This window comes from Mytilus galloprovincialis, chromosome 2, assembly GCF_965363235.1.
Source record: "Mytilus galloprovincialis chromosome 2, xbMytGall1.hap1.1, whole genome shotgun sequence".
Classification (NCBI taxonomy): domain Eukaryota; kingdom Metazoa; phylum Mollusca; class Bivalvia; order Mytilida; family Mytilidae; genus Mytilus; species Mytilus galloprovincialis.
Window position 1 is genome coordinate 112,032,722 of NC_134839.1, and position 24,472 is coordinate 112,057,193.

At 32.4% G+C, this 24,472-nt stretch overlaps 2 protein-coding genes across 3 annotated transcripts; one reads left to right on the forward strand and one right to left on the reverse strand.

The window, feature by feature from the left end:
• Positions 1-10,974, reverse strand: LOC143065398 (cation-dependent mannose-6-phosphate receptor-like). Its single transcript, XM_076238945.1, has 7 exons — positions 10,776-10,974; positions 5,120-5,219; positions 3,550-3,686; positions 2,648-2,738; positions 1,871-1,953; positions 966-1,092; positions 1-325 (listed from the first exon to the last, which is right to left on the reverse strand). Exons 1-7 carry the CDS (start codon positions 10,940-10,942, stop codon positions 266-268), a joined length of 765 nt encoding a protein of 254 aa, XP_076095060.1. The 5' UTR covers positions 10,943-10,974; the 3' UTR covers positions 1-265.
• Positions 10,955-24,379, forward strand: LOC143065396 (uncharacterized). 2 transcript variants are annotated; one of them, XM_076238943.1, is made up of 9 exons: positions 10,955-11,104; positions 12,270-12,339; positions 16,035-16,136; positions 16,669-16,779; positions 17,436-17,477; positions 18,245-18,354; positions 20,836-20,893; positions 22,003-22,181; positions 22,580-24,378. In XM_076238943.1, exons 1-9 carry the CDS (start codon positions 11,039-11,041, stop codon positions 22,706-22,708), a joined length of 867 nt encoding a protein of 288 aa, XP_076095058.1. In that variant the 5' UTR covers positions 10,955-11,038; the 3' UTR covers positions 22,709-24,378. The 2 variants fall into 2 exon arrangements, with proteins under 2 accessions (XP_076095058.1, XP_076095059.1); XM_076238944.1 differs by lacking the exon at positions 17,436-17,477 and having other exon boundaries at positions 22,580-24,379.
• Positions 24,380-24,472: the final 93 nt, after the last annotated feature.

Consider the following 24,472-nt stretch of genomic DNA (forward strand, 5'->3'; position numbering starts at 1 on the left):
GTAGTATACCTTACCTAATAATGACTTCACGGTTCAGCTAGCAAGCAAGCTAACCAAAGGTATTACCTCTGCCTACACACTCAGTACAATTGGATGTAACTGTCCCAGATCATAATGTCAGCTGATATGTATCAGATCTATATGTTTAGTGGAATCCATTCATCCACCCCCAGATCTTGTTAACTGAAACATAGTACAGTTGCTATCCACCACCAGATCTTATGATTTACTGAACCATTATCCATAGTAGAGCTGCTATCGATCTTCAGATCTGTGAGTATGTTGTATTTGCTTTACATCCTTTGCTCACAAACACAAATCCATCCTGTAAATAAAATAAAAGCCAACTTCAGATAATTTACTTCAAGGTCCCTTTCATGGAGCTACAACTTATAATGGATATTTTATAGATTTTTTACATGTCCCACTCCAATTGTTACCTATTTTGGAGCCCCATCCCCTTCAAAATCCTGGATCTGCATCTGGTTTTTAAGAAGAGAGACATAAAGTTTTCACCACTGCAGCAAGTGTGTTACAATATTTTTCCACTCAAGACATTTAACTTTTAACATTTAATAGTTTTAAAGGGCGAGGCTTGTCGAGAAATATCATTATTCACAAGTTTGAGTGTAATTTAAGTCAACATTTCAGCTTCATAGCTTATGCAACTTACAGTAAAACCTACTTTAAATTAACTTTAAAGGCTATTCTATACATGACTTCATAATTTATTATGTAATTCACTGAGATATGATAAATTGATTTTATGATCCAAATAACTTCTTCTTAATATTCATGCAGTGCTAACAAGAATGTGTTGATTGGACTACAACTTCATTAAAAACTACCTCGACCAAAAACTTTAACAAGAAACGGGACAGACGAACAGACGCACAGAGAAGAAAACATAATGCCCATAAATGGGGCATAATAAATGGGGTATAAAAATAATGTTGTCTCCTTACCTTTATCAATGAAGGTAATCCTTTCCATAATTCTAAGTTGGGTACCATTTCTACTCCACTGGCACCTCTCATAAATTTCATAAATAGTACACCTCCTACTAGATAAATTATCAATACTATAAAAAATCTGGAAAAAAAATGTACAGAATATTTATATCAGAAAAACTCAATAATAAATAATGTTCAACTTCAGTTCGTGATATATTCAAACAACTAATAACTTGAAACAATCACAATTTTGATCATCATCAAAGCAGGAACATTTTTTTTCTATATTACATGAAAAAATTTTGATGTTAACAATCTAGTCTAACAATAAAAACAATTTCTATCAATATGTATTATTTAAGTCACCTAAAAATGATTTCTTAATTCAAATTAGACACACTACTTACATTTATAATCCCTTGCTTTTTAAAACACATGTAAAATCATTTATTTATATTAGAGGTGGCATCACATATTTTATTTCATTTACTTTCAACAGTTATTATAGAATTTTTTGAAAACATCGAATATTTTTTGTAGTCTATGTGTAGTGTAAAAATAGTAAAACACTGTTTTGATTTTGTTTTTTAAATTCTTCATAGGTTGTCTTTTTGTCCCCAGTGCAATGCATCATATTTTCAATTTAAGCACATGAAAAACCACAAGGCAAAAATTCTGCTTTAACAAGTGCTTCGACTGTTCAAATGTTACAGTTAGGTGCTGATTACTTTGGTTTTGATATGAATAAAAGCACTGCTCATTCACTTTTGTTTGTAATGTGTCACAAATTACCACACTGTCTTTTCCACAATTTATTTTCTTGTGCTACAGAAATAAACCAAATGGAATACAGAAGTCTGCTTCTAACAAGCAATATTATCATTCCCTAAATACGTCTTTAGTGTATAGATACTTACATCAGTAGTAAAACAGAACCAGTTGATAGTCCTCCACTTTCTCCTCCTTTAATACAAGCATACTGTGTTGTTAGTTTAAGGACCTGAAACATATTAGTTCATGTACTGTATCAGTCATTCATTACACTGATAAAATGGAAGCACTAGTTTATATGATTTTTAAAACAGTTGCTGTGTCTGTCATTTGTTTCCTATGATTCACTTTAGTCTAGTCAAACAAAGTTTGAACCTCAAACTCTATAACATTTAGTCCAAAATATACACTGAAAAAAGTCCCATAAAATTTAACTTGAGGAAAACTCAAAATCAGCATTTTTAATATCCTATGGAAATTAAGATTTGAAAGGGAGATAACTCTGCTACAATGAGTCTTTTTTGTCAGTTTTTGGTTGATTTTCTTAAAATTCATGTAAAGTATGATACTTTGATGGGGTTATAAGTTTGTATTGACTACATTGTACAATCTTCTGTTCATGAAATGTACAAAACCGAAGTGTTAGGGGTATTTTTTATTTTTTTTTGCACACTTTTCATTAAAAAAATTGCAAATTTATGGCTTTGTAAGCATTTTGAAAAAAATAATGTGAATATATATCTGATGAAACAAGAAGGCAGGATTGCACCAACAAACATTACATAATTAGTAATATAAATAATTTCTAAGTTAATTGAGCATCATTCAGGAAATACTCAATGTACAAAGACGTAACAAAGTTAGTTTTTAACTGGACAAAGGAATCAAAAGTTAGATAGACAGACTTTCTGTTAAACACATACATATATCCCTATTTTTCCTGTCTTTGGGCTATCATCTTTGACAAATTCTAATTCATTTCTATTTCCACATACAACTTGTATTATTGTAGTCCTGAAAAATATTTGAACAAATAAAATTACAAATGAAATCTTGGTCAAGAGTTGAAATTTTAAATAATTGTAAACTATAAGGTTTTTGTTACCATATCACAATAACCTAAAATAAAACCTTTGACCTTACTATATCACATCTTCTTAAAGAGGTAAATAATAATGCCAGGATAATATGGAGTGTTTTAGACTTTTTCATACATGTATTATACATACAACATTGTAATCAGTGGTGGATCCAGAACTTTTCATAAGGGGGGCCCGCTGACTGACCTAAAAGGGGGGGGGCTGCTTCAGTCATGCTTCTGTGATTCCCTATATAATCAACCAAATTTTTCCCACGAAAGGGGGGGGGAGTCGGCTCCCCAGGATGCACCTACGGTAAATATATATGCAATTTATTTCTATTTTAAATCACATACATTTCTATTAAATGAATCAAAATTGTTTTGCATTTGTTACAACATCATCACATGTATAATTTTCAAACCTTGAAAGGTCAATTGTTATTGAAGTCTAAATAAAAATTGTACTTTTCAAATTTTTGTATGTGTCAGATAGAAATTATAATCATATGATAAGCTATTTGACCTTGTTTAACACCCCATCAGAATTATAAATAATCTTTATTTTTTTCAAAACTATTCTGTCAATATTTTTGCACTTGCAAATAAAAACATCAGAAAGAATTATGAATTTAACGTATTAATTGCAGAACAAAAGTCATTTAAATTCATCAAATTTTCCAATATCAAATATGTATTTAAATACAGTAGAAATTTTACAATTCTAACCTAATTGCCTAATATTACCTTTTAGTTTGGTCACTTGCAATACATTCAAATTTCATGCTCAAACTTCCAGCTTTAAGGTCACCTTGGAATATAGAACCAGTCTCTTTCCCTGCACAGTATTTTGCTGGAGTTGCTGCATTGTTTTGTTGGCATACCTGAACAGGTAAAAAATAACTAATAATGCCTCACCTATTCAGTACCTGTTCTCATACTCAGAGGATACACATGTATCAACAATACATAAATGTTAACATGACATTAGGAGAATGCAGTTTTCAGTATACCAATCCTTGCAATAGACATCTGTTATGAAAAACAGAATTAACTGTGAACATTTTATTGTTGAGAACACCATTCTAAATTGACACAGATATAGATCTTGCCTGTATATAATTTAAAAGAAAATGCAAAATTTGCAATCAAAAGAGCAAATCTTTAACAAGTAAAGTCAATGAACTTTGTCTGAGAAAAACACAACCAAAACTTCTGAGCGTACCATAAACTTTTAACATGATATCTTTTCAAAATTAGGTCAGGACTGAGAGGTGGAACGTTAAGCAACAATTTTAATAGCAAATTTTCATTTCATTGATTGCCTTTCATATTCTAGTCATTATCATCATAAATTCTTAATGTTAGCATAATTTAAAGTACATGCATGAAGCCTACCAAAATCGTGAATGGCTTTCATGGGCAGCCCTGATTAGGTATCGGCAATTGTTTTAAGATTTTATGATTTTAGTATGTTTACATGTCTGCAATTATTTTATACTACTTTTGTAATGTTTTATGTTGATATTTGATCAAATAAATCTATCTATCTATCTTCCACAGAGGCAATGAGTTTACTATAGATTCTACTACTGCATCCAGTGTAATACAATATTTATCCACTCGAGAGAGTTAACTTTTAAATATTTAACTGTCGAGAGTGGATAATTATTGTATCACCCAAGATTTGGTGTTTGAATCTGTTTCTCTAATTATTTGTAAACAATATGCAGCCAAATTCAATCCTTCTTTACTTTTGATCTGCAAAAAAGATGTGTCCTTTTTATGCGACATCATCAGGCAAGGTCTCCATTTTATGATACGAAAATTCAGAGGAAAGCAAGAAAACTTTAATTCAAAATCCAAATTTGACCAATGAATAACTGAGACCAAACAAACTACACGTTGGTTAAACAAAAATAATCAACAGGTCAGCAAAAGGACAAATCAGTTAAGAATTTGGAGAAAATGTTTTACCCGTTGATCTATTTGTAGACATCAATTCAAATGCCATTTGATAAAACATTTGTGTATGCAATAGGTGTAGTGAAAGGACAATGCCTTTTGAACATGCTTAGTAAAATGTTAACTTATAAAATTGAGAAAGGAAATGGGGAATGTGTCAAAGCGACAACAACCCGACCATAGAGCAGACAACAGCCGAAGGCCACCAATGGGTCTTCAATGTAGCGAGAATTCCCGCACCCGTAGGTGTCCTTCAGCTGGCCCCTAAAAATAAGTATACTAGTAGACTGTAAAGGACAATGCCTTTTGAACATGCTTAGTATAATGTTAACTTAGACTGTAAATGTCTTACTGCTATATCTGTTTCTCCTCCTCCAGTATTGCATACAGTCATGGGATCACATGGGTTATATATATATTTATAACCACCTTTTGAATCTGTGGCTACCAAACTGTAAAATCAACATATGATAGTTGAAAGTATAAGCATATAACCTCTACACTTACTAATATTACATACACAAACTATTCTTAATCTTAAAGCTTATTCTTTATACTTTGATACTTTTGGCAAAAGTTAACTATCAAAGACATAAAAACACTAAATCAAGTCCCTATAGTTAAATATCTAGTAACTACTGTCAGTGACTGTCTGTACATGTCCTACATCAAAATGGGACAACTAATATCTGTTGAGCCACATTATTGAACACTGTGTTATGCTAAAAACATTCTTTCTTAAATGAATGACAGAATGAGGATAGGAGTTTCAAGGGTCCATTTTAATTATAATTACTAAAGTAAATTCTAATATGAAGTCCTTATTACGCAAATGCAAACAAAGCTGTATTCTTATTAGCACAAAATATTTTTGACTCATGTGCACAATTTTACTGTTTAAATTCTCCATATTTTCATAGTTAATCTAATAAAATATATATATTTTAGCAGCTTATATAAACTTTTACCCTGCTTTTAGTTTTTAAACTTATTAAATATGAAAATGAAATGTACTGATTCGACGGGGAGCAAACGACAACACTCGCTGCAAAACATTTTAAGGTATTTTCTTCCGCTTCGACCTATAAAAATACTGTATTTGTCCTATTAGAATCTAAGTAATTCCTCCTTGTTATGCTCTTTAAGTATGCGAATTTTAACACGGGTAGGCATATTTTCCCTGATTTTAGTTTTTAAACTTATTAAATATGAAAATGTAATGTACTGACTCCACAAGGAGCAAACGACAACAGCAAAATATGTTAAGGTATTTTCTTCCGCTTCCACCTATCCTTCATGTTATGCTCTATGCTAATTTTAACACAGGTAGGCATATTTTCCCTGCTTTTAGTTTTTAAACTTATTAAATATGAAAATGAAATGTACTGACTCCACTGGGAGCAAACGACAACAGCAAAACATTTTAAGGTATTTTCTTCCGCTTCGACCTATAAAAATACTGTATTTGTTCTATTAGAATCTAAATAATTCTTCCTTGTTATGCTCTATGCGAATTTTAACACGGGTAGGCATATTTTCCCTGATTTTAGTTTTTAAACTTATTAAATATGAAAATGTAATGTACTGACTCCACAAGGAGCAAACGACAGCCAAATGTTTTTAAGGTAATTTTGTCCGCTTTGACCTATAAAAATAATGTATTTGTCCTATTCGAATAGAAATAATTCCTTCATGTCATGCTCTATGCAAATTTTAACATGCATTATATTTGTCGATATTTTACACTGAGCATTAGCGAGGTGTAAAATATAATGCCTACTCATGTTAAAATTAGCATAGAGCATGACATGAAGGAATTATTTCTTAAACATGAGTGCTACAGGTTTATTCCCTTCTTGGCCTAAACAATTGAAGTATAGATTTTGAGTTACAACAATTTAGAAGAAAGTGCAAAGTTTACACTATACTATCTTTGGAATACTGAAAAATCAGAAGTTTGTGTGTGTTTTTTTAAATGTGTCTGTTAAACAATGGACAAAAATGTGAGATTAATTATTGCAATTTAAGAAAATACTAAATATAAATAATGCTATTCAATAAATAATTTAATTTTTTTTTTTTGCAAAACCTATAAGTACAAATGTATATCTTATTCCAAATATGTCAAAATTTCTGCAGTATGACAAAAATTTAAGGAGATTTCGGGTTAAAAAAAAAGCATAAAACCTTTTTTCTACCAAAAGGATAAAAAAAAATTGCAAATGTTTATACACAATCTGACATTAGATGGTGAAATTTTGCACAAAACCACAGGCAAAATAAATATTTAAATGATTAAAGTGATTCAAACAGACAAATAGTAAATTCAAAACATGCATCTCTTTAATATTCAAGTTTAATCAAAGCGCTGTAAGCGCTAAAGACAGTTAACCAAAAACCATGGCAAACGTAATTATGAAAACTGTGGTGCTTCAACATTAAACATTCATATATAGTACATTTATGTTTATCTAATGAATTAATTATTAAGGCAAATAATTTATATGTTATCAAGGTTTCAAAAGCAATGCATATATCAATCAAATTCAATGTATATTTTTTTTATGCGAGTCTGAAGTGGTACAAGTTCGCAATGATTGCAGTTGCTCTACTTGGTAGTTAACGTTGGTTTTAGTTGACTGCTAGTAGTACAAGTTGACTTAGTGCGAACATGTAATAGTGTGAAAGGACTGGTTTCCCTGGAAAGAAAACTGAGTTTGTGTTCTATAGTACAAAAGTTATGAGACACGATTCAGACAAATGTTCACTACTACAGGGATCAAAGGTGAGGTCTTACTGCCCTGCCCATAGTAAATGTAAATGATTTGTTATTTTGTCCTATACATGAATATATACATATATATGGTCTAGGGGTGGGGATCTCTACGGTTTTCAAGTTCTCAAACAGGAAGGGGTAGGGTAACCATAGGGACTTCCCCCACATTTCATTTGATTTGTTATATTGTCCCATACATGAATATATATGGTTTAGGGGTGGGGATCTCATCGGTTTTCAAGTTCTCAAACAGGAGGGGGTAGGGTGACCCCAGGGACTCCCCCTATATTTCATTTAATTAGATATATTGGCCCATACATGAATATCAATTGTTACGGTGTGGGGACCTCGACCGTTTCCAAGTTCTCAACAGGAGGGGTGGGGTGACCACAGGGACTTCCCCTATATTTCATTTGATTTGTTATATTATCCCATACATGAGTATATATGGTTTAGGGGTGAGGATCTTGACCATTTCCAAGTTCTCAAACAGGAGGGTGTACGGTGACCCCAGAGACTCCCCTATATTTCATTTGAATTGTTATATTGTCCCATACATGAATATATATGGTTAAGGGGTGGGTATCTCAACGGTTTTCAAATTCTCAAACAGGAGGGGGTGGGGTGACCCAAGGGACTCCCTCTATATTTCATCTGATTTGTTATATACTTTTTTTTTTGTAGTTGATTGCCAAAACCCGGAATTACCCTTATCTGCTTCCTGAATCCGATCTGATATTGAAAATTTTTGTCTCCACTGCAGCCATTGTTATTTTGTTTACATTGTTGTTTTGTCAATCAGATACGATTTTACTGGAATTTACACATTAATTGTCGGTGATTTTCTGTATAAAGCTAGCGGTTGAACAAAATGAACATCGCTGTCATGAATAATAATAATGAAAATAAGTTTATAAATCGTTTATTTAGAGACTTTGGTGAAAAGGTTTGCAAAGTTATTTCTTATTTTCTTTCAAGTGGAAGGTGACTCCATCGGGCGTAGCTAGAAACCAAGTCGAAATTCCGCTTGCAAAAGTGGATGGTCGCGGACCTCGGATCACTGCTAATTTGCACCCTGCCTCCAAATTGAAAAGATCATAATTTCGTCTTCTAATTTGAAATTGCTGCCAACAGCATGAAAAGTTGAACTTTTATAAGTATAAAAGACTACTGACGTAGTTGTACTACGTATTGATGACAAACAATATTCCTACGACTTTTGCCATTTGGGAAATCTAAACTACTTGTCTTAAGAGATTTTCGGCTATTAAATATTTTATACAAATGTTCTCTGACATCTTAGCCAAAAGCACAGGTCATGATAAACTACACAAGGATTCCTAATGAGCACTACTTCCTATGTGTAACTTCAAAACTTTTGGGTGATTCAACGATCATTTACGGTTTTTCTGGTTATATTTTTTGTTATCCAGAATAAAAAGTATTAAAAAAGTGTTCAATTAGTTATATATAACATAGTAACAAGCTAGATAATAACAATGGCAAGTATTTCAGCATTTATTGGGTAGAACACAAATCTAGGGTGCTCGCATAATGCAGCTTAACTGCATAAAAAAATATATTTACCTGAAAATCTATATAGTTTCAATTTTTATCAAAATTAAAACAATAAGACACATAACCTTGTTTTAGCTAATTTTATAATTTCTGCAATTCACAATGCCCTGACTTAGTAAACTGACTACTTATCACCAAGTAAGAAGATTACATGGGGACAACCTGAAAACCAGCAAGTTCAAAGACAAATCAAAGTGATCTGTGTAGATTAGTTTTAATTTAAGTGTGGCGAGTTGTCAGACATGAAAATTATATATGAATCTAGATATTACTGTTTCTCATTAAGTGGGGCGAGTTGGCAGGAGTAATACTAACAGGATTTAACCCATTTCACAAGTAGGGGGGGGGGGGGGGAGACCATTTTCGGGACGCTGGGATCGGCTGATTTTAGCATTTTAGCAACGGGAAATCGGGATTGCCTTGTTTAAAGATCGATCAGGAATTCGGGATAGAAAAACATCAGGATACGGGAAAGCCACGTTTTAAGCCACAGGAAATCAGGATTTTAATGTTGAAATATAACGGGATTGACAAAACTGTACCTTGGACAGATAAAAGTGCCATTTTCATTATACTTCAATCAGAATCGCATCTAATGAAATGGCACTTTTATCAGAGTAGATCCAGATAAGAGTACATGTAATTCATACCTGTCAATCACTACTAGAAAATTGACCCATTATTCATTATTATTGATTTTCCCAAGGTCGGTCGATCAGCTTCTTGTTGGTGATCAGTTGTGTAATTGCATACAGCCCTAAGCATATTCATTTATCCTAACAAGTGTCTTAAAATCTGATATTTTTTAAAGTTTTATAATGTAAAGCAGTGTTTCGTCTACTTTATAACCAAACCAAACCATGGCAGTATAATCAGTCTGTTTATTGTGGCCATTACCTGGCAGAAGCAGAAGTATAAATCTTTCAAGTGACATTTGTAGTTCTGTTTATGTCTGTAACTTGGTTCAGTGGTTTTTCGAATGGTGATTCAATATATTCAACAATTTCTCTTTGTTACAAAATGATTCCATTGCTCGCCTTGTCATACAGGTTCTTGTATTGACTTGAACTGGAATTAGGCCAATTTTCTGACTGGCTACTGAAGATTTATGAGAACAAAAATGCTCATATGCAGCTTGACGTCACCCTAATATTGATAATACATTTTCAGATTGGTTACGCTGAAAGACTTTGAACATCAATCATACACGAGACGTTTAAATCGTAAGCATTGAAACTTTAAACTTTAAAATTTGGGAACAAATTTATCGGGATCAGGATTTTTAACAAAATATGTCCGGGATTTCGGGATTTTCTGATATTAAAACTGGGAAATCAGGACGAGACCCCCTCCCCCCCTCACAAGTGGGGTGATTTGGTAAAGGAGTTTGGGCGATTTGGTTAACCAGTTTCAGCGATTTTTTTTAAGTGGGTCCAGTTGGTGAGAAAGTGGGCCAATTAGTTGTGGGACGATTTGCCAGTGATTATCAAGTATTTGCTTTTGTTTTTTTTGATTGGATATCAATGCTGAAAAAATAAGGGTAATCAAATGTATACACTCTCCTCATAAAACACAAGTAGAAAATGAAAGTCCATGACAGACTCATTCAGACAGAGTAGCTATAATTTTCAGTATTTGAACTGTTCTAAGTTACCTCGGATTGCTTGGGTTAGACAATGGCCTTAAATTGAACACAAAGTTAGAAGACTCTGTTCGACATGAACAGCTGTTGATTTGTGTACATGATTCTGCACTTATCACATCAGTTAAAACTGATATGAAAGCTACAATACAAACAAACAAGTTGATAACAGCTTCCATCGTGGGTCATGTGCTTATTTACTTCCGGAAAAGGTTCACGTGACGGGATTTTTTTCTCTAAAAATAGAATCACATGGCGACTAGTTTACATTAGCTATGGAACTACAAGAATTTGTTCCAGTTAGGGTCCGGACCCTCCATGAAAACTGGCCAGAACTAGAGGTACCGTGAAATTTAGTTAGGATGCAAACTATGTCGACATGTTGTCAGGAAATCAAGATACTAAAACTGACCTTTATTAGTTTCCGTTCTCTAACATTAGTTTGCCTCAACCAAATGCTATGAAACTTATACTAAATGCTTATTACCACCAACAGAGGCATATATACATATGTCTCTGCCACAAAGTACAGATCAAGTATCGTGTAACTTCAACTGTTCTAGAGTTCTATTAATGCCCTTTACAAATGAAAAGAATGCCGAATTTAAGTTTCTGTTCTCTAACTTTAGTTTGCCTCAACCAAATGCAATGAAACTTACACACAATGCTTCTTACCAGTCAAAATGCAGATCAAAGTTTGAGTTTTGGGGTTGTCATTTTAACAGCTCTACTATAGTTATGCCCCTGTACATATGGAAAAATTGCATGCTGAATTCTTTGTTTCTGTTCTCTAACTTTAGTTTGCCTCCACCAAATGCTATACAGTAAACTTGTACACAATGATTTTTACCACAACATACAGATCAAGTTTGAACTTTGGGGTTGCCACTAAATTTTCCAGAGTTATGCCCCTTTATAAATGGAAAAAATTCTGATTTTTTTTGTTTCCATTCTCCAAATTAAATTTGCATCAACCAAACTTAGATCAAGTACAAATTTGGGTAGGGTCACTTTTACTGTTCTTCAGTCCCTTTATTATGTTTATAACATTATGATATGCAAGTAGGGACATCATCTGTGTCCCATGGACACAATCCCCATTTATTTTTTTATGAATTCAGTTGTATTGAAAAATGCATGTTTAACATTTAAAATCAACTTCATATGAATTTTAGTATGAGTTTGTGGTGGTATTAGTATGCAATGGTTGTTGTAAATTAACTGATCATCAAATTTTAATCCAAGTATTGTTGGATTTGAGGTCAAATTTACCAGAAAACACAAACAACTCACTGTTGATTCATATTATTTATAGGGTATCAATTTTTGATCGATATCATTGGTACAGGTGAACCTCAAATTTAAACGTTAAAATAGTTCTCATGCAAATCCAGGATATCAGATATCCATGAAAATGCAAGTTTACTCAATCAATGAAAATTGGTACCCATAAAAATAAATAAAACTACAGTAATATAATTATGTAATATGATGGTTTATTTATAGGTGAGAGTGTATAGGAATCAAGACGGAATATCTACAAATGAAGTCTTTGAAAAAGCTACTTTTATGTTGAGTATGTATTATATATTGGCCTGTTATGTACTACTATTTAATCAAGGCCGTAACTATGCATCTTATCTTAGTGAGGCAAAATAATTCAGCCGAGAGAAGCGAGACGAATTTTTTTTTTTGGAGGGTTTGAAATGAATGGTGCAAAATCCTGCATTCTAGGCATTTTTAGAGAGTTTGATAATGTTTTGAATTTGGACACTTTTATATAAATTTTTCATATTTTAAGACTTTTACTAACACCAATTTTTAACAACTTTATTTAAATTTACATGTAAGATAATCATCCAAATATCACTGATTTGAGTCTGCTGCCAGAACATAGAACAAACATCGATTCAGTAGAGTTTTCCAAATTTTTCTATGGCCGGTTCAGTCAAATCGTTTCAGAATCATAATTTGGTCTGCTGATATCCTTATCGCGATGAACATGGAGCATGGCAAGACAGCACAATCTCTCGCCACTCATGCATGCTCTTTTCCAAGTTTTCAGTTGTTTCAGGGCAGTCTGTGTTTCTAAAGGTAGCACATCATCATCAACACAATGATCAATGTCTTCTTCCAATTCCTTCTCCATCAGCAATTCGGTAGCAGCATCGGTAGTAACAGTTTTGTTTGCAAAAGGGAATTAAGCTTTCCTGTAAGCACCATCACCCAGTCGCAGTTACAAAATATTAAACTCGCTTTTATGCTGACAAAGAGTAGACAAACTAGGGATAGAATGAGATAAGATACATGTATATGATTCTATCTATAGAGTAAGTATATATGGGTAATGGGGAATTGGAATGGAGTTTTTGACGTTTGTAAATGTAGTTCCGTAATTTCAAATTATGTCTGGAAATAGTTGGTGGTATTTTAGTTCCAGAATCTATAAATTTAGGGGTTAGGGTTTGGGGGTGTCCGATTCCGAAACCCCGAATTTAGGTGTCAGACCACCAATTACTCCCTCCAATTTAGAACGTATGTAAAAGTAGCCCTACTCTATAGTGCTTTTGATGTCCTTGTTTACTTAAACTAACCAACAAATTTGCAGAAATGAAACTTTTGGTGAAAGAGAAATATATCTAGATCATTTTGAGCCAAAATTTACTTGTCTATGAGTTTGCATTAAAAATTGAGGATTAATGCGCTCCATAGTTTACTAATTTTAGATTTCCAGAAAACCAGGTTTTAGTTTTGGAGTACCTCTGTTTGATGGTCAGTTATTTTGTTAGAAGGCTTTAAAGGTATGGTGAAAATTGGCATGTAGAAAGCTGATACATGTACAATTAAGGATATACCTGGTTTCTATGAAGTTAAACTTAAGGCAAAATATTTAGAAAGCTGTGAAAATTGCAAAATTTGGTTGAACTGATAGGGATTTTTAATTGGTGGTCTGACACCTTTAAAAGAAACGAAATTCTGTAGTCCCGAATCAGTAAAGACAAAATCCTGTGTTAAAGGTTCTACCATTCCTCAATAATATCAAATTGGAATATGGGATATTCTTTCAATTTTTAAGGTTAAAGAAACATGGATAAAAACTAATCCATGCATTCATGTTTCATATTATTTATATTTCATTTATCTGTAAAGAGAAAGTTTAAAGTTCGTGAAATGAATACGTAGACAGGACTGCCCCCTTGCGATGCCCAGTACTTGATTTGTCAAAAGTTCGTGAAACGGAGAAATGAATACGCAGACAGGACTGCCCTCTTCCAAAGACCAGTACTTTATTTGTCAGTCTACTTATCGGTTTTTGATTGTTCTAATGAAGTTATATGCAATACTCAGACTCTGTTCACAAAAAAAAAATAGTTTACTAGAATTATTCCTTCTTTACCTTCAGTGTCGCTTTTCCTTTTTCTGCAAGAGCCTGTTTTTAACTAAAGATCCATGATGATTATCGTTACTAGCTTAATGTAATCGAGAAACATCACCCGTTGAGATGCTGAGTTATATCCAGGAAGAATAGTTTAAAAGGAATGATGACAAGTTATAGAAATTAAGGTTGAGACGGAACAACAAATGACTATTATATTTATCAAGGATTTGTATAGTTGTATATGTATAAAAAAAAAAATCAGTGTCGAAATTTTAGTGAGGCAATTGCCTCACTTGCCTCAAGGGTAGTTACGGCCTTGTTAATGTTTGAATACTATTGTTTTCATCCAATGATTGGACTTGTAACTGGAGAGCTTGATTTGTTACCCAAAGTAATCCTAAACCCCTGCACAGGTAGCCACAGCTCTACTAACTTAACTAAACGAATATTCAACAGTGCAGCTGATGAAGGACGATAAAATTGTCAAGGGAAGCACAGTTACACTCCCCCCTTTCTATCTTAGAGGAGGCATTATACCATTTATGACAATTTACTTTTCAAACCCATGCTAAACATATTCAATCACTATTAAACACTTGGGTTTTTCCTGTTGAAGTGCCAATTATAACAGTAGAGCATGATTCTCATCAGTACATTAGATTGTGACTTCCAAACAGGAAACAAAGAACCTCTGTGTTCAAATTAAGAACTCACCAAGCTAAAGAAGCACTTGCCAAGCTCAAACAGTTATGGTTGGTTACATATCAACTACACAAGGGAAGCAACCCAGTCACATTTCCACCACCTCAGGAGTAATTATACTATTAAAACTCTATCTAGATAATCTCTAACCACTTTGGATTTTTGAGTTGTGCACCAAATATACAGTAAAGTAAAAATATTTCTAGAAAATAAAATGTTCATCTCTCTAATATGAGACCAGGATCTACATGTTTTAAGGTTCATCATAAGGAATTGAAAAATATGGCCGTGTTTACACCTCCAAAATTGCTATGAGTACAGACAAACTTGTACATCCAGGAAAGTTTTAAGGCATGGCAGGAACTAGATATATAAAAGTTATATGAAGTCTACGTTTCAGAAAATTAAAAACTTACCTGGATTTTGATGTTCATTTTTTTCCAGTCTGCAGAAGATAGCAAAATAAACAAACACCAGAGTTTCATTTGATACTGTCCACTCAGTTACACAGTTTAAACATGTTAAATAACCTATTGTTTACAGGTGTCTATTGTCCATCTATTGTCCATTTAAATCAATACTACTCACAACATTGATTATATGAGGGGAGCTTCTCAATCGTTTTCACTACTTAGTTAATTTTTGCACCTTCTGCAGGAACGAAAAAAAATGGATAGCAAAATCTAGAAAAGTTTATAATTTTCTGAAACATAAAATGCATTTAAAATTTATATATCTAGTTCCTGCCATCCCTTAAAACTGTTGCAGGTGTATAGGTTAATCTGTACTCAGAGTAAAATTTGGGGTGTAAATACGGCCATTTTAGCCAAAAGGTTATGATGAACCATAAATGTGTGCTCTAATCGAACGAGTCAAAGGAGTAATATTCTAGCTATACAGATTATGGCTGGTTAAGTACACAAACATATTTACTACCCAAGGGAAGTTATCCCATCACAGATTATGTTTGTTGTGAATGGAGATACTGTCTCAATTTGGTTTAATGCTTGCAACTGGTAAGATGTTAAGACATTGATTAATTGGTTGTTTCCAAATGCATACTAAGTAATTAAATTAAATCTGCATTCACTACCATTGATGCAAAATAAGAAATACTGCTGAATTATTACAATTTTTTTGAATAATTGTGTTGTTTTATTGTCATAGCTTTTTGGGTGTGTACATTTCAGACTTGAAGCAAGCCAGCATTGAACATTTTTCCTTATTTTTGTTTGGAAAAAAGTTGAACAAAAGACTGAGAAATTGTGATTATCTCCCTTTAACACATGATGGTAAGTTATAATTAAAAGGAAAATATAATCCCACATTTTAATTTGTAGATTTGACTTGTTATTTAGAAAGATTTCACATTGAGAAAACATAGTAAGGTAAAAGAAAATGCATTTATATTTTATTTAAACAGTGAACCAACGCTTAATTAATCTTCAATACAATATAATAGACAACTTTGAAGTTCTATGCATTTTCATCAAAAACTGTGGTTTTAATGAACGTCATTCGTGCATTTAGGGGTACCGTCACTTCTGTTCAAATGTTCAACAAGTGGTTGGAAAACTATGATGCTCTATTGCACGAATTATTTGGCAAATTTAATTCTCATATTTGACTATCAGCACTGACGTTCTAGGTTATCCTGCACAATGACAATCACTAAGACGCTGGATGATCAAGTTGAATAAAAACCAGAATGTTTAATTACTTGATATTATAGATCAACAAATTACATGTTTTAATTTAGAAAGAATTTCAAAACATTGTGTATAAATCAAGTATATATATATTGATAAAGCTGTAATTTTTCAGGTTTATTCATAAGGAAATGGTGTTTTGATGCTAGAACTGAAAAGAAGTTGTTAAAGGATACGGTAGCCTGTCACTTGATTTTTAGAGAGGCAGAATGGAATATCGAAAATGGTATGTAAATTTTAGAGATAGAAAAGAATATCCTCAGTAGTATATAAATCTGAGAGACAGAATGAAATATCCAGTATGGTTTCAGAGAGACAGAATAACAATTTTCCTCCTTCATATATTAGCCTCTTTTTTATTTCAAAGCATGTTCTCTCTTTAAATCTCACAGAAAAATCAGTCAGTATTATAGATGAATGCCAAATGAGGTATATGTGCTCCTTTGAGCCTCTTGTAGAGCAAAAGAAATTTGTCATGTAAAACACAGCATTTTTTAAAGATTTAGATTTTTTCTTTTTTTAAATCACAGTAAATACAAATAAAATAAACTATAATATACTTTCACTATTTCACAGAATGACTACAAAATATGCAAACATCTGATCATTAAATCTTTTTTGATATCATTTTGGGCTAGTGTAAGGTTTAGGTATGGGTTAGGGTAAAATTTAGGTATGGGCTAGTGTAAGGTTTAGGTATGGGTTAGGGTAAGATTTGGGGATAAGGATAGTTTTGTATAGCTCTATATAAGTTGGGACCCCTAAAGTAAAAGAAGGCCATAATTTTGTGATATTTCTTTTTGTTTAAATGCAAGAAATAAATGCTCTGAAAAATATTTTAATATATTTACCAAAATAAACGGTGATTCATTTTATTTATAGGTTTCTTGAAACCAAGTACTGATCAGATAGATTTACTTGAAGGTATGTTACATCAAAAAATGACTTTTAATATCAAAATTACTTTTTTTAGCTCACCTGGCCAACAGGGCCATGTGAGCTTTCCCATCACTTGGGGCTGCTGTTGTCATCTGTTGACTTTCACAAAGATCATCTCCTCTGAAACTACTTGGTTACAGTCATCATTGGGGTATCTAGTTTTAAAAAAGTCTCCAATGACCCTGCCTGTCAATCAAAATCACCAACATGGATAAAAATAGAACATAGAGGTAGAATGAATGCTTTGTCTACTAATTTGAAAACAGCTATAAATTAACAAAATCTGTGACCTGGGCAGAAATGTTGAACTCTACAAATTATCTGCTTACATCAAAACTATCAGACAATTTCTAATTGGAATTATTGCCCTAAGATGACACATTTTACTTCTTTTTTCTATTATCTTGAAAAGTGGAATAAAGAAACATTAGACTGCAAAACTAATCTGCAAGACAAGATTTTTAAATAAGTCTAAATTTTGGAAAATCCCCAATCAACTCCATTCTGTAGACATTGTCTAGCTATTAACTTATTCTGTTTAAATTTCTATTTATATAAATATTGTACATTTTTAGATTTTGGGCAAAAACAGCATAAAATGGGAACGTTTTTATTAGGAAATACTGCCATAGCATACCTTTTGTAATACCATACATTTGTATCTCAATATTATCTTTTATTCCCTTTGAAAATATGTAGATGTTTATATTTGTAGAATATTCTTATGAGAGCATGAATGTTTATATTTGTAGAATATTCTGACGAAAGATTCAGGTGTGAAGAGAAATATATATTATTGTGTCATTCCATACCAGATTATTTTGATGTACATCTAGAAGACTGTGTAGTTTTAAAGAATGAGGTAATACAGTCATAAGTCCAAATCATTTTTACAATTACTTTTTTTTTAAGGATTTCTGATGTTTTAAGTAAAATGCATTGCTTGCTGTTCGGTGTGATCCAAGGCTCTGTGTTGAACACCGTACTTTGGCCTATAATGGTTCACTTTTACAAATTGTGGCTTGGATAGAGAATTGTCTCATTGGCACTCATACCACATCTTCTTATTTTTATCAAAAAGAACTTTGCCAAAATTTGTTTTTAACTTTTTTTTTAATAGAGCTTCCAATAATTTTCTATTGGCACCTTAAATTCTCTTCTTTTTGTTATTAAGTCTCCCAAACAAAGTTTGGAGACTTATTGTTTTTGCTCAGTTCTTATTATTTTTATTATTCTTCTTCTTTTTATTATTCTTCTTCTTTTTCTTTTTCTTTTTCTTCCGCCACATTAAAAATGTCACATTAAAAATTAAATAAGTCCGCAGCGTTTCTCCACAACCCCTGGTCAGATTAACTTAGGGTTTCATAGAATGTAAGACTAATATGTCTAGGTGAGCCATCAATCTTTAGTTTGTGCATTGGGGTCTATTAAGGGGTATTTTGGGGGGCAGAAAGAAGGGAGGGGTTTACTATAGAACCCTATAGGATTTTATTTTCTACAATTTCCAAATGAATATAACTTGAAAACTGTAAGTGATAGATACATATAGTCTTCAGAAATGATTAAAGGACAATAAAACAAATCACATGAAATATAGGGGGAGTCCCTGGGGGGATCATCCTCACCCCTTCAATTTGAGAATATGCTTTTATCTTGTAAACGGTCCAGATCCCCACCCCTAAACCTCATATATTTTTGAATGGGACGATATAAAACTAATCAAATTAAAATTAAAGGGAAGTCCTCTGGGGTCATCCCCACCCCTTCAATTTGAGAATATGCTTTTATCTTGTAAACGGTCCAGATCCCCACCCCTAAACCATATATAATATTCTTGTAGGGGACAATAAAACAAATGAAATGAAATATAAGGGAAGTCCCTAGGGGGTCACCCCACCCCCTCTTGTTTGAAAACTTGTAAACGGTCAACATCCCCACCCCTAAACCATATATATTCTTGTATGGGACAATAAAACTAATCAAATGAAATTAAAGGGAAGTTCCTTGGGGTCATCCCCACCCCGTTCAATTTGAGAATGTACTATTCTTTTGTAAACTGCCCAGATCCCCACCCCTAAACCATATATATTCTTGTTGGGGACAATAAAACAAATGAAAATGAAATAAAAGGGAAGTTCTGAGGGGGTCACCCCACCCCCTCTTGTGTGAAAACTTGTAAACGGTCAACATCCCCACCCCTAAACCATATATATACTTGTAGGGGACAATAAAACAAATGAAATGATATAAAAGGGAAGTCCTGAGGGGGTCACTCCACTCCCTCTTGTTTGAAAACTTGTAAACGGTCAACATCCCAACCCCTAAACCATATATATTCCTGTATGGGACAAAAAGGCTTATCAAATGAAATTAAAGGGAAGTTCCTGGGGGTCGCCCCCACCCTGTTCAATTTGAGAATGTGCTATTATCTTGTAAACGGTCCAGATCCCCACCCCTAAACCATATATATTCTTGTAGGGGACAATAAAACAAATGAAATGAAATAAAAGGGAAGTCCCTAGGGGGTCACCCCACCCCCTCTTGTTTGAAAACTTGTAAACGGTCAACATCCCCACCCCTAAACCATATATATTCTTGTATGGGACAATAAAACTAATCAAAATGAAATTAAAGGGAAGTTCCCTGGGGTCACCCCCACCCCGTTCAATTTGAGAATGTACTATTCTCTTGTAAACGGTCCAGATCCCCACCCCTAAACCATATATATTCTTGTATGGGACAATAAAACAAATCAAATGAAATGTAGGTAAAGTCCCTGGGGGTCATCACCACCCCCTCCTGTTTGAATACGTGTAAATGGTGGAGATCCCCACTCGTAAGCCATATATATTCTTGTATGGGACAAAAAATCAAATGAAATGAACATGGGACCATATGAATGGCGAGTTATGGGAGCTTTGTTTGGGAGACTTCGTAACAGCATCCTGTTACAATTACTTCTTGTTAACACATGTATTAGATTGGATATGAGTAAAAGATGATTTGGGTTGTATGTAAATAAGACAGAAACCCAATGACTAAAAAAAACATCAACAAACCCTCATCTATATGAAAGACATTTTAATCAATTCAATTGAAAGTAATAAGAACATGTGGTATGTCGCAAATCAGACAACTCTCACAAGAGATAAATTGACATAGAATTTTTTTATTTTTTTTTAAACATTAAGTTAAAAAAAAAATACCAGAAACTACATGGCCAATATTCAAAAGAAAAGTGATGAAAAGACAAACATTCTGCAATTAAGCTATTCTTTGATAATAAAATATTTTTTGAAAATTATGAAGTCACTGTTTTGTAATCCATCTTTATAATTTGTAGGATGAATGTAGGTGCCATGTTCAAGTAAATGTCTCTCATCTGAAGATTAATACACAAGGTAAATTATATTATATCTTTTTATTCACAAACTGTATTAACAAGAAGGATCAGTGGGGCTGCCCTTCCCTGAATTAAACTGGACAAACCTGTTATTTATTTTGACTGTACACTGAAAATATTCTAGCACAAAATACACAGCATGTCTGATGACTACGACTTGATTGTTGCAATGTGTGATATGTATACCAACAAGTCCCCTGAATTATCATTGAAGTTGTGGAAAAATGACATCAAGAGGTCAACATTCAAACTTGAACAATAGACTTAGTGTCTATACAGTACGTTCAGCTTTATATATAGCAGGGAGATAAGTCATTAATTAATATAAGAAAGACTTTCAAAGCAAAGACTTTTAATACTGTGGATTCATTATACTTCTTTGCATTCAAATGTTCATGGATTGTGTTGGTAAAGGCACACCAAATATTCAAATGTTTAAGGAAATAGGAATTTCTTAGATAGACTAGTAAGAAAAGTTTTCAAAAGAAATACAATTTTTCTTCAATCCACGAGAAGTTTACTTATTTTATGGCCCTGCAACAAAGTTGTCGGTGCCATATAGTTTTACCCTTGTCCGTCATTCTGTCATTCCACAACAAACCATTATACTGAGTTTTTTTCTAAACATCTTCAGATATGCTAATTTTTGACGAAATTACTGGCTTTAGACTTTGATAAATTGTTGAAAATCACAGTTATTCGTACTTTTTTTCTAAACACCTTTAGATATTGGGCTGGTTTTTGGTATGTCAGTTCACCATGATGAGTTATAGATCAAGTTTAAGTTTAGTTCCGCCCTGCAGATTTTTGCCGAAATTAAGGGTTTATGATAAAATTGTTGAAAATCACACGTTATACTCTTTTTTCTATAAGCCTTCAGATTATGAGCTGAGTTTTTTGTATACGTGAGACTACCATCATGTTTGTGTCCACATGTGTTGTTGAAATAGCAGATTTTTCTTTTTTTTGAGATGGGGCCATTCATGTCGTTATGACACATCTAGTTTTTGCATGCAAAATAGTTTTTCTTTTTTTTTGGCAATTACTTCAATGTTGATATGAAAGTAATCTGGCATTTTTATAACTCTTGGATATTTAAAATTTCAGATGTTGATGTGACAGTGTTACCATGGTTCTGTGTTAAACATTGGACATATGAAGCCTTCCAAAAAAGGATGATATTTGTTTACATCGATGATAAATTAATGGATGAAACCATAACAGTTGTTACAGACCAGGTGGAATATCTAGCTGATGTCGTTAATCAGTGTTTCAAAACAATTCAGGTAGATTTCTGTACCTCACTAACTGTTATTTCACCATTATATATCATACTTTAGAAACTACACCTTTTTAATCATTTCCCATTAAATTTACTTTTCCTTACAATAATATACAGCCTCGGCAAATGAATGGATGAATTGAAACAATAAAACTTATTGGTCCAACATTAAGAAAATAATGAAATCAATGTGAAGGTAGACTAATTTGTAATTTCTTTCAATTTGGAGTAGTTGGAATTGAATTATGTGACCTGATGTAGTTTTCACAGATTATAACAGGTATCAATAAGTTCCTGTTGTTAAAGGTCATTAACCATCTAGACAAACTATAAATTCTTATTTATTTAAACTCAGGAAGAAAGTCAGATCTGTAACCAGTTTTATTTCTTTTATATTGGTAGAAAGAAGAAAAGGATACACCTAGATTCTATTCTGAAATGGTTTCTAAAACAGAAGAAGGCAATATATCATATCAGAATCCATTGTTTGATTGGGAACAGACTGAGCTACATTATAAAAGTCAGCATTAGTAAACTGTATAGCCATTTCTTGTTAAAACAACGGAGCAACTAATTTTATTATCATTTGTTATTGCCTCCACAAAGTTTTAAGTGTGGTGGTGTACTGTTTCCAGCATTTTAATGTGTGACTTATAGACAACTTACAATACAGAAAATGTTGAATGAATAGGAATGTAGTTTTGGAGGAGGTAGCATTTTGCCATTTGTTTCAGCATTTAAATGAATGTGCTTTCAAATTATTTATTGAATTTGGAATAATGAAACCACTTTTAATGAATCTCATGCACAGCCATATGTGTTCTTAAATTGCTGTTTTTAGAAATCATGCAAATTAATGAACGCATACAACAATCAACTTTTACATATTTTACATGATGTCTTTTTTTTTTATTTTATAGTTTTGTTTCTATCCTTGTATTTAAGATTGATTAATTTATTTACCCCAAAGCATTTGAAGAAATTAGAAAAGTATTAGATCTGCCATAAATTTTCATTCTGACATTTTGTACGAAATATTTTGACAGATTCTTCTTTAAAGTTTCATGTTCTTCTTTGTAGACTTATTTAATAATGTTATGCAATGATTGTAACTCAAAGATTTGAAGGATTTGTGTCTTAAACACACTTCTATTCTATCTGCACAACAGTTCATTCAGATTATCTCCCCTGAACAGTATTTGTTTTATCAATTCCTGACATCATGTTTTGTATTTTGTTTCATTCAATAAGAAGACAATCATATAATATCATCATTTGTATTCTGCAGTTTTGTAATTTACCAATTTATTTCTACTTGCTGAGAAATTTTGACCAATGGGACCAAACTGTTGTTATACTGTGATGTCTGTTCTATGTTCGGTTTGTTGTCTCTTTGACACATTACCCATTTCCATTTTCAATTTTAATTGAACTATACAGTTGCAAAATTATGATCTTTTTATGATAATCGAATTCCCCTGTTTCAATGCTAAATACATGGTTTTAAGTTTTGTTAAACATTTTTCTCTTATTTTGTTTATACAGTAATGTAAAAATTATTGATTCTAGTAATATCATGTTTTAACATCTTTAATAAAAGTTGTTTCCCCTTGCCAAAACTAAAAGAGAAAATCTTTGATGCGTGAAAAAGACTTTCATTCTATATTTATACAGAAAATATCTTTAAAAAGAAGGACAATGTCTAAAAAAAATTTAATACTTCTTTTTTATAATCTGCCCATCCATTTTGTTAAGTGGATCTCCTGAAATAATAGTTAAGTAGATGATCCTTTTTTTTGTTAAAGAGTTATTGCCCTTTTACACTTTTATGCCTTTATGATTTTTATTAACACATCCCCTCAGAGCTTATGCTGGTCATGTGTAAATTTGTCATACTGTTAAATGAAACATATTTATAGTGTGACTAACAAGGTTTTCTACTTATTGTGTGAGAAAAAGTTTTTTTTTTTTACTTCTTAATGCATATTTAGGGTAAGGTGACTGGAGTTTAAAGAAATTCAACCTCACTCCAGTGCAAAATAATGTAATTAATTTCTATGCAAACTGTGATATTTTGATTTGTATTGTTATTTATATATTGTTTTAATAATGTTCTGTTTTAGATTTATACATGAAATAATCTAGCTTTTATATATACAAAAATATATTTTAATTAAAAATCGAAAAGATTTTTGTTTTGATTTTGTATCTCTACAGACTATACTTATTCCAGAAATCAGATCATACCATGTACACAACTTCCCGATTATATCAATCTGTCAGTTACTTTTTGGG

What these genes read in the sequence shown, in the direction of transcription:
- LOC143065398 (XM_076238945.1), bottom strand. Translation starts at nt 10,942, where the DNA reads ATGGAAGCTGTTATCAACTTGTTTGTTTGTATTGTAGCTTTCATATCA. An exon ending in GCAAGTGACCAAACTAAAAG is followed by an intron (nt 2,739 to 3,549) that starts GTAATATTAGGC and finishes AATATTTTTCAG; the next exon opens with GACTACAATAATACAAGTTG. An exon ending in GGTTCTGTTTTACTACTGAT is followed by an intron (nt 1,093 to 1,870) that starts GTAAGTATCTAT and finishes TTTTTTTTCCAG; the next exon opens with ATTTTTTATAGTATTGATAA.
- LOC143065396 (XM_076238943.1), top strand. Translation starts at nt 11,039, where the DNA reads ATGGAACTACAAGAATTTGTTCCAGTTAGGGTCCGGACCCTCCATGAA. An exon ending in GTGTAGTTTTAAAGAATGAG is followed by an intron (nt 18,355 to 20,835) that starts GTAATACAGTCA and finishes TATAATTTGTAG; the next exon opens with GATGAATGTAGGTGCCATGT. An exon ending in AGTGTTTCAAAACAATTCAG is followed by an intron (nt 22,182 to 22,579) that starts GTAGATTTCTGT and finishes TTATATTGGTAG; the next exon opens with AAAGAAGAAAAGGATACACC.